Source organism: Trachemys scripta, chromosome 4 (assembly GCF_013100865.1).
Source record: "Trachemys scripta elegans isolate TJP31775 chromosome 4, CAS_Tse_1.0, whole genome shotgun sequence".
Classification (NCBI taxonomy): Eukaryota; Metazoa; Chordata; order Testudines; family Emydidae; genus Trachemys; species Trachemys scripta.
In genome coordinates this window covers 83366074-83377191 of record NC_048301.1, presented here as the reverse complement: position 1 = coordinate 83377191, position 11118 = coordinate 83366074, and the positions used below count along the sequence as shown (strand labels likewise).

At 44.5% G+C, this 11118-nt stretch overlaps 1 protein-coding gene across 3 annotated transcripts in view; it reads left to right on the top strand.

Annotated features, from left to right (window-relative positions):
* Positions 1 to 6996: 6996 nt before the first annotated feature.
* TPCN2 (two pore segment channel 2) overlaps positions 6997 to 11118 on the top strand; it is a 64811-nt gene continuing 60689 nt past the window's right edge. For 2 of the 3 annotated variants that reach the window (XM_034769771.1, XM_034769770.1), the window contains exon 1: positions 6997 to 7252. In XM_034769771.1, coding sequence (XP_034625662.1) covers positions 7120 to 7252 — 133 coding nt within the window. In that variant the 5' untranslated portion in view covers positions 6997 to 7119. The remainder of the gene's footprint in view (positions 7253 to 11118) is intronic. The other variant, XM_034769772.1, reaches the window with a different exon arrangement.

Sequence of the window (11118 nt, the reverse complement as noted above, 5' to 3'; positions counted from 1 at the left end):
ATTTCTGTTCCCACTTAACCTGGTGCTACTTTCCAAGGCTGAGCATGCACTGTCATCAGTGAGTGAATAATGGCTGCTTTTACTTGCCTGTGTAGTCACTATGTTAATGAAACTGAGCTCGCTACTCGGGCACAGAGTGAGCATAGGAGAGATGGTTATAAAACCAGCTTTCCCTTAGCATGCAGTAAGGCTGCCTTACCTACCCTCCTCTTGCTCTTTGCTTATTTTAAGCTTCACCATCTCATAAATGTGTCCTAAATTGTAGACAGATACAAAGGCAATGAAGGCAAGAGTGTTAGTCATATGTGTCCCTTTTCACCTGTTGCCTTAACATTTAGCCACTTCTTACTTGCATTCACTGAAGTTACGTATGATGCTCTTTGATTAGGGCCTTTGTCCAGCACAACAACAAATGTTGTGATGTTACAGTAGGGAATTCTAGGCCTAAATCATGCCTGGATTTCTGCTGTTGAAATAGACTGCAGGCAAGGTGGTGGATGGACACCATTCCCTGCTTCCTGCAGCCCCAGAAGAGAGTGGAGCCATTCATGGAGACAGCAGGCTGGTCCCATAAAGTCCTGGTTGGAGTCTAAAGCTGACTTCCCCCTTCAGCATCAGGTGGCCTTATTGGAATCCTGGGAGGTGGGTGGGCACAAGCCCGCCCACATCTAAAGGCTCCTTCCCCAGCCTTGCAGGAGGGACCACTGGACCTGGGAACCAACTGAATACAGGGGACAACGAATGAATAACAGGGTCAGGAGTGAAGGTCACAGGTTCAAAACCAGGGATCCAGAGGGGGACACCGAGCAGACAACCCTGGTCAGCGCCCACTGCTCCTCGAAGCTGTCTAGGGAGCCAGTGGATGCTATTCAGAGGAACTCTGCCTGGATGCATGAGACCAGGGAGGAGCAGAAATAGGCCCCACAGTCGCAGAGCATCCCGTCATCTTGCATCCTCTTCCTGGTGTTGAAGAGGGCCACTTTAGCCAGTTCCAGGAGGAGGTTGACAAGGAGGTCCCATGATTTTGTGGGGCCACAGACAGAGCATGCAAATATAAACAGGAGTGGGGAAAAGTGTAGCCAAAACCTCAACAGGAGGTTCTGGAGGAGCCAGAATAGGGGCTGCAACCTGGCGCATTCAAGATAAATGAGTGCCAGATTCTCCCTCACATCGCAAAAGGGGCAGGTGTCAAGGATGGGGGTGAACCATGCCAGGTACGTGCCCGTGCTCATGGTTCCATGGAGGAGCCACCAACCAATATCCCCGGCGGGCCGTGGAACCAGGGTGGAATAGATGCTGGCCCACCGGGGGTTCCTCATCCTCCACAGGTGGTAGATAGTCCCGCCATTTGGTATCAGGGCAGGACGTGAGGGTGACCACTACTGCCACCTACTCTCCCAGTAGGGGAGAAACCTGCCTTGGATGCAGCTGCCTCTGCAGGCACAACAACTGATGCTCTGTGAGCCAAAAGCAGCAGAATTTAAAAACAAAGGTTCTGATCTAACTTTTCATTTTCATATGGCCTGGAATCTCAGTCAGAAATGAGAGCTCTTTCTTTTGCCAAAGTTATTGCTTCCTGCCTCTTTTGACAATCATAGGAAAAAAGGAACAATGAAGGGCTGTTCGCTGCAGGGGTCCTCAGTGTGTTTCCAACTTGCAAAGGAGAGAGCGAGAACAGCCAGAATCACATAACTATATCTTGTCAGGCAGACTTTCTGCTGCTACTCCTATACTATTAAGTATTTTAAACACTTAACAATTAAGATGAATCTGTCAGACTGTTCTTGTGTTTCCATTGTGGCACTAACACTGCAACTGACCATTCTCTACCACACCTCTGTCAAATGCTGGTTGAACCAATCAAATGTATCATTTTAACATTTGTTTTTGAAGTTCTGCTGTAAGGGCAACACTGAGAGATGACACCCTTCATTCAGCATTTACTAACAGTTAGCCCACAGTGCTATTAGCCATACCACCATTTCCCCCTCTGTTGTAAAGGGAAATAACTGTGGTCAGCTGTTGGCAAATGCCAAGTTAATCATGATCACTCTATCAGTAACTCACCAAAGGGAATGTCAAGTAGATATTTCCAGTGTTTAAGAAACAGGTGGAGAAAAGTGTTAGGCCTGCTGCTGCTCCCTTGGAAGTTAATGGAAAAACCTAATGAGAGCCAGTTCTGGCCCATAATAAATGGGAGCTAATACTGTGTTTCTATTGCCAAAATATACCAACTAATTTTCCCTGTTGAAATGTCAAATTAAACAGAACAAGATAACACCTTCAAAATTCCACTAGGTGTCTTAGTGCTATTTTTTTTTTAAAATAAATGGCATGTTAGCACTATGTCATCATTTCTAATAGTTGAGTTCAAGTTCTGGCTGGTCTGGACTTGTTCTGAGCTGACTGTGGTGGAGAGAAAAGAGAAAGAAAAGGGGGAGAGTTGGCAACTCACCTCAGATGTCACAATCCTATTATCACCATTGAGTGTTTAGAATTGAGTGTTCAGACTAATTGGCTCTGTCTGCAGTTTTATCTTCCCTGCCTATTTGCTCTTGCAGACCATCTCCTTTGATAAGTCCTTCTCTCTCTAGTGTCCTATAAAAACAACCACGTCTCCTCTTGGACTCATAAGTGATCACTGCTGAGGCTGGGTACACAGAACAAACCTGGTAGAATGCCTGGAGAAGGGGTGTGGTTACCTATTGAAGTTAATGAGACTGAACCAGAGTAATGACTGCAGCATCAAACCAATCGCTGTTAGAAAGCAGCACACTGGGTGGGATATTGAGGCACACAGGTCTACTTTAATTTTTGAGTTTGGGACTGCATCCAGGTCAAGGATTTTGGCTGTCCCATTATAAAAACAGGTGATGTGAAAAATTGACATAGGAGTTCAGATCCTAAGCACACACCAAGGTTTGGTTCAGGCCCAGCTTTCATTAAAATGGATAATATACTTCTGAAAAGTTAGTGTTTCTAACTATAAATATTTCACAGTTGGAACACTGACTTGTACAATAGAAAAGATCTTTGTTGCCCAACATACCTTATAGTTGAACTGTTATTCAGTAATACATCATATAATTTATTGCTTAATCTTAAAAAGAAAATTGCCTAAATGATTATTACACAAATCTCAGTTAGTTTTGGAAAGTGGTTTTTTTTCATAAGGCAGTAACTTACATTTTAAAAACAAAATCAGGGAAACAATTACATCTCAAAAATGTATTGACAGTTCAATGACGCTCCCACACAAATAGCCATATTGGTACCATTGGGTATGAAAAAGCTACTTCTCACAGTAGGATTTTGGCTTAATTTTTGAGGCTGTCCTACTTATCAAAGTAGGCTTTAAAAATTGAAAAAAGTCATTTAAACAGTGGAAAAGTTTCTTTGTTAAAACAAATAAACCATCCCAAACAATTTTAAGTGAACATTTGAGATGGTGAAAAATAGTGGCAAGATGATGCTAGAGACTGAAGTTGTTCTACTGAATAAATACAGCACATAGTGACATTGCAACCTTTCCCTTACTGCTCTGCAACCTCAATTCTGTCCTTATGGAACTGCTTCCAAGGGTAGGGAGATAGCAAGGACTACATGGGCATTGAGACTGAGCTGAAACTGCCAGCCCCAGTATCAATTACAATAGTAGTACCTGTCCACTATGGATGATCTCAGACCATCAGTTCATTTCAGTGGAAGAATATTTTTAACATTGCATTTTTCAAAAGCCAATTAGGAGGAGCTAAGCACTCTGGGTATGTCTTCACTGCAATAAAACACCCATGCCTGACTCATGTCAGCTGATTCAGGTTGCAGATCTATAAAATTGCAGCACAGCTGTCTAGGCTCAGACTGGAGCCACGAGGGTCTCAAAGCCTGGGCTCCAGCCCAAGGCCTACACTGAAATTTTATAGGCCCGCAGCCTGAGTCAGCTGACATGGACCAGACATAGGTGTTTAATTGCAGTGTAGACATACCCGGAGTGTCACAGCTAAATACAAGGTGGAACAGATTGTTAAGCATAAGAGAATAGACCATTCAAGGTGAAGTAGGACTACTATTGCAGGGGTGTTAAATGTCCACTTCATTTATTTAGCTGTGACACTCTGAATACTTTTCCCAGATCTGAAGAGCTCTGTATAAGCTCACAAGCTTTGCTCTTTCACGATGAGAAATTGGTTCAATTAAAGATATTACCTCACTCACCTTGTTGCTCTATTATCCTGGGACCAACATGACTACAACAGTGCAAACATTAATAATTATCAAACCAATTCAAATCACAGTTTGAAGATATTGAACCACGAAAAGTATACAAGAATTCCCCCTAAATCTATCAGAAGAGCATTCCTCTAGGTGATGCTTCTGTCATCTTTGCTTACCATAGTAGACATCTGAATATGAATCAAGTGACAAAAGGAAAAATATCACCTACTACAGGCCTTGTGAAAAACCCTCTTCTTCCCCCATCACTAAAGAGAGGAGGGCATATAGATTTAGAAAAATGGGCAGGTTGTAAAATTGACCATCAGCTGTGACTACGTAGATTTATACTAACATTCCATCTTAAAAATATCATGGCCAGAATGCCTGTATGTAGTAATTTTCCCCAACATTCTCATATAGCTGGCAGATTTCTCTTAAATACCATATTTTGTTTATGTAAAATCAGTTCTTTGCTGATCTCTCAATTCTTTTATATTTCAAAATTACCTATATTTCTACAAATTAAAGTCTCTCAATCTGTTTTAAATCTTGGAGATACATTGTAAAGTCCATAAGAACTAGAGACGCATAGAACCTTGTTCAGATGAGACATACTGTTAATTTAATTACACTGGACATATTGCCCATTAATAATTTTACTATAGTTCACACTATATTTTATCCTTTCCAAACTGCACCTGTAGTTGAAACTGCATAGTAAAGAATTACAACAAAAAACTGTAATCCTACAAAGTCATCTAGAACTTTAAAGTATCAGAGGGGTAGCCGTGTTAGTCTGAATCTGTAAAAAGCAACAGAGGGTCCTGTGGCACCTTTAAGACTAACAGAAGTATTGGAGCATAAGCTTTCGTGGGTGAATGCCACTTCATCACCCATGAAAGCTTATGCTCCAATACTTCTGTTAGTCTTAAAGGTGCCACAGGACCCTCTAGAACTTTAAAGGCATACAATAGAAGGGAAATCTGATGCAACCTGTGGATGAGGTGTGAGAATGGAAGGTTTAATTATTCTGAATCACACAGCCTGGTGGAAAATACACTGCTTCTGTGAAAACAAAGAGAGGTTTTGATGGAAAGTGTAATTTCCAGTGAACTCCTTGGCTTCCATAAATTGTTTGTTTCTAAAAACAATGTTGCAGGTAAGTTCAGTACATGCTTCAAAACATTTTATTATAATAATGAGCATACATTCTTCAGGGCGGGGACTGTGTCATCCTAAGTATTTGTACAGTACTCTATGGTCCTGATCCTGATTGGGAATTGTGAGTTATATTTTAATACAAATAATAATCTATATTGTGCTTTACATGTTCAAAGCACTGCACACAATCAACTTTCACTAATTCTCAGAACACCCCTATGAAGTGAGTGCATAAGTAGTCATATCTTCATTTTAGACAGTACAAATTGAGACAGAAGGTGAAATGACTTGGCCGAGGCTATACAGTGAGTAGGTGGCAGAGACAGGACTTTCCAACTCCCAATCCAGTGCTCAGTCCTCTGGAAAAAATGTTATGGATGATATGACAGTTAATAAATGAGGTTCTTAATTCCATCTGTGGTCACTCAGTGTATAGTAAGCCCATTTTTACCTCATGTTATTGGATTCTACTCTAAAGAAGTTGGCCTAATGCCATGTATCAAATATTAGTGAAAGGCGTTCACATAGGTCCAGATGCTCAAATATTTAGGCACCTAACTCTCCAAAGGTGCCAAAATACCTTTAAGAACCCGGGCCAGGGTTAGGCAACCTATGGCACATGTGCCAAAGGCAGCACACAAGCTGATTTTCAGTGGCACTCACACTGCCCGGGACCTGGCCACCGGTCTGGGGGGCTCTGCATTTTAATTTAATTTTAAATGAAGCTTCTTAAACATTTTAAAAACCTTATTTACTTTACATACACCAATAGTTTAGTTATATATTATAGAAAGAGACCTTAAAACGTTAAAATGTATTACTGGCACGTGAGTTAAATTAGAGTGAATAAATGAAAGGTTGCCAACCCCTGATCTGGGCCATATTTACTGCACATGAAGTACTGTGCTGTCTAGCTATACAGTGGTTTGGAGAGACGAATGGCAGTAGAACTACTCCAGGATCAGGCCAGGAAATTGATCTGTACTGTCCAGTTAAGCAGATTTTTTAAAAATTGGATCCTGATTTGCTGTCTTGTGCAGCTGTGACAATAGTGCTTTACAGACAACAATCATGATGATGTGTTAGCAATGTAGGCTCCAGCCCTTTAGGAGATTTATAGTTCTGCTCAGCGTGAACCAAGGCAGCAGGAGTGACTGTGGGATACTCTCCTGTGGAGAGATGAAAGTGTTTATCACCTATGTCCTGACTCCCCTGCACCAGCTGAAGCAGAGAGCCTGGTACAGCAGCGATCACGCTGATATATCTACAAAAACAACAAGGAGTCTGGTGGCACCTTAAAGACTAACAGATACATCTGTGAGTCACCCCGTCAGGAAGAGGGGCTCCAGGGCGACACAGCAGCCACAAGACCCAGCCCCCCTACTATCTCCCGCTTCCACTGGCAGATCTTGCACCCCACTGCACCCAGGACCCGTCGGAGCTCCAGCCCGTCGCACACTGGAGCCCTTGGCTACCCCTGCTCCTGGTCCCCGCGAGTCCCCCTCGAGCGACCGCCGGTGGCGCAGGCTGGGGCGCTGCACTGCGGTCCCCCAAGAGTACCGGGCTGGGGTCAGGCGGCTCCTCCTCCCGCTGGCTGCCGGGTCACGTGCGGCGGGCGGAGCCGGCTCTCCCGGGGCAGAGCCCCAGGCGGAGTGCGCGCTGTTGCCTTCCTTCTCCCTATGAGCCGGGCGGCCGCGGCTGGGGACTGCTGCAGGGGAGCGCCTGGTGCAGCCGCCGCTGTCCATGGAGGAGGAAGCCGGCACCGAGAAGGAACCCCTGCTGCCTGCCCGGACAGCGGGCCGCGGCCACCCGCCCAGGGGAACCTTCGGGGCCGGCGACTGCCCCGATCCCGCGGCCTTCTGCACGGTCCAGGATGGTGAGTATGGCTGGGGGAGCCTCGGGCATGGTGCCACGGGCTGGTGCGTCGCAGAGGGGTCCCGCTGGGGCACGGAGATGCTGGGGCGCTCCGCGGCCTGCCCCAGGGACTGGGCTCTGTAAAGTAGTACCTATATAAGCGCCTGCCCCTCTGGGGGAGCCCATAGTAGCTAGATTTTGTCCCGTAGAGAATAGGCACTGCAGCCCATGTGGGGGAGCGAGAGCACCTAGAGCGTGGTGCTTAAAATACTCCTTAGATCAGCGATCTCAGTGCCCGGGGGTATTGCCTAGACAAGCCCACAGAATAGGGACTTAAGCGCCTGGCGGTGCCTATAGCATATGGACTAGTGCCTGCAGAACCTAGGCCTTGGTGACTCTAGGGTGGGTGGCAGCTGCAGAACAGAGATTCAGGGCCAATGGAATGATGCCCGTAATCATTCTAGACTGAAGGTTTGTCAGCAGGGGGAACTGATGAAGTAGTTGATGGTGGAATAAAGTGCACTGGTGTAGCTCCCCATCTGGACACTCTGTTCTGGGATAAAGGTGATTTTATTCTGGAACAGTTTGTTCTGCTTTGGAAGTGCACTGTTTATTCCAGAATAAAGTGATTGTTTATTCCTAAATAGGATGTCCACACAGGCAGCTCAGCTATTCCAAATTAGCTGTGGTGGAATAAGATAGTTCTGTCAATTTCCCAGTGTAGACAAGCCCTGGTGTATTGGGTTTAATGCCCATAGACTGATAGGTGTATATACATAGCTGGCATGTGGATTTCAATTTAATTTGTCACATTGCATTACTTACTGTCACTATGCCACTGATTTATTTACTGACTTGTTTTGGATGAGCCTAGCTGACTGGGGATAATGAGTGAACAAAAGCAAGAAGACTTGAGGTTTAACCTATTTTCAATCCCCCATTCCTGCGTCATGCTGTTTTCTTTCAGATGTTTTTTATGTTAAGAGTTAAATGCTTTCCCCCTCTCTCTTACAAGAGATGTAGATGTCTTAAGTGGGCGCTTAAGATGGTCTTTATGATGAAGGGTAGGTGTCATGTGGAAAATTGTATAAACTAAACTTCACACTGTCTTTAGGCTGGAATTTTCAACGGAGCTAAAGGGAGGTAGGTGCTTAATTCCTATTTGAAATTCAACAGGAGTTGGATGACTAACTCTATAACTCTTATCAAATTTCAGTAGGAATTGAGCACCTAACTCCCTTAGGCTTCTTTTGAAAATTCCTGCCAAAGGCCTGGTCCACACTAACCCCCCCACTTCGAACTAAGGTACGCAAATTCAACTACGTTAATAACGTAGCTGAATTCGAAGTACCTTAGTTCGAACTTACCGCGGGTCCAGACGCTGCAGGCAGGCTCCCCCGTTGATGCCGCGTACTCCTCTCGCCGAGCTGGAGTACCGGCATCGACGGCGAGCACTTCCGGGATCGATCCGGGATCGATTTATCGCGTCTAGACAAGACACAATAAATCGATCCCAGAAGATCGATTGCCTACCGCTGGACCCGGAGGTAAGTGTAGACCTACCCTTAGATCGCAAGCTTTTTGTAGCAGGCACTTTACATAATTGTTTCACAGCGGCCCAGTTTTTTGTTGAACTCAGTAGCACTCGTGAACTGAATGCCACTTACTCGCCATTGTGTGCCTTAGACCTTAGTCCATCCCGTGCTTTGATGCACATTGGGCTACCCACATTTGCCATTCTTGCCTGTCAACTGCCCTTCTCTCCAGATCTTCCCATTTCATGTTGAGGTGCTTGATGTCGTGCAGAACTGTTCGTTTCCATGTTATTCATGGTCTTCCTCTCTTTCTCCTTGCATTTTCTGGCTTCCATTCAAGGGCGGTATTTTTGTTATGCATTCTCTTTCCTTTCTCAGCACATGTCCCAGCCACTGATGTTTTCTTTTGTAGATTATTTGTGGGAGGGTGCCTTGTCCAGTAACTTTTCTGACTTCTTCCATTGTGTGACTTCTTGTGTTAAATACTTCTCAGTATAAGGGTAGAAGAATTGGGCCCAATCATGTTTACGCTATGGCTGCTATAGCTGCATTGCTACAGCTATGGCTCTGTAGCACCGTTGTGTAGATGCTTCCTACATCAACAAAAGAGGTTTTTTTTCTGTCACTGTAGGTAATCCGTCTCTCTGAATGGCTGTAACTAGATTGATAGAAGAATGCTTCCATTGACCTAGCTGTGCCTACGCTGGGTGTTACGTTGGCTTAGCTATGGTGCTATGACGTGTGATTTTTTCACACCCCAGAGTGCTGTAGCTATGTCTACCTGACTTTGAGTGTAGACTAGGTCTCTGAGTAGCGCATTCTTGGTAGTGCATAAATCACTCACAAACTATCTTTACTAGAACTGCAAACACATTTATTTTAATATAAAACCTAAGGGTGGGATTTTCCAAAGTGCTCAGCATTGCCTTAACACTACTCTTACTGAAATCCGTGGGAGCGGAATTAAGTCAATACTTGGTGCTTTTAAAAATCCCATCCTAACCGTTCCCCTCCCCGCTTTCCCCAGTTCCTGACAATATTCCTGTAATCAACTTTGCCCTTATTGTTCTGTGGTCACACAAATGGGGAATCCAAGATTTAAAAAAATAAGACTAATAAAGGCCTTTTCTGCTGTTTGGAAGCAGCCTCTGTATTTTTTTCAAAGCAGTTTAATCCCTGTTGCATTTGTCTTCATGGTTGATGTCAGGGTCTGTTTAAAAAAGATGTGGTTGTTACACACAAATATGCAGTGAAATTTTTAAATTGTTTGCTGACCTCTTAGGAATCAAGGGAGATTATGCCAGGCTGGGGAAGACGCTTAAGGAAATCGAGGCTCAGATCATCTTCAGTGGGATTCTGCCTGTTCCTAGAGAAGGGCAGCAAAGGAGTGACAGGATTGTGATGATAAATAGTTGGCTAAGGGAGTGGTGCTATAAAGAGGGCTTTGGGGTGTATGGCCACTGGGAGGCTTTCGGGGACAGAAAACTGTTCTCACGGGACGGACTTCACCTAAGTAGGGAAGGAAATAGACTTCTGGGAGGGAGGCTGGCACATCTCATCAAAAGAGCTTTAAACTAAGAATTTGGGGGAGACGGTTGGGAGATGTCCAGTTAATCTCCACATGAGATTATAACATTGAGAGGGAGGACGATAAGATAAGAACGGATATAGCCGGGGGGAAGAGATTGGACATAAGGAGGAGGGGGAGTATGGATACTAGACAAATAGGTCATACTGGCGGTACGGTGTCTGTACCAAATTGGACAACGAATGTGAGAGAGGCCAAACGGCATAAATTAAGATGTTTATACACCAATGCGAGAAGCCTAGGTAACAAAATGGAGGAATTGGAGCTCCTGGTCCGAGAAATGAAACCGGATATCGTAGGAATAACCGAAACATGGTGGAACGGTAGTCATGACTGGAGTACAGGTATGGAAGGGTATGTTCTGTTTAGGAAGGACTGGAACGAAGGCAAAGGTGGGGGAGTAGCATTGTATGTCGATAATGAGGTAAACTGTAAAGAAATAATAAGTGATGGAATGGATAAGACGGAGTCTGTCTGGGCAATACTCACACTGGGTAAAAGAACTACTAGAGCCTCCACTGGGATAGTGCTTGGGGTGTGCTATAGATCGCCGGGATCTAGCCTGGATATGGACAGAGAACTCTTTAATGTTTTTAGGGAAGTAAATACTAATAGGAACTGTGTAATCATGGGAGACTTTAACTTCCCGGATATAGATTGGGGAACAAATGCTAGTAACAATAATAGGGCTCAGATTTTCCTAGACGTGATAGCTGATGAATTCCTTCATCAAGTAGTTGCTGAACTGCCGAGGGGGGATGCCAT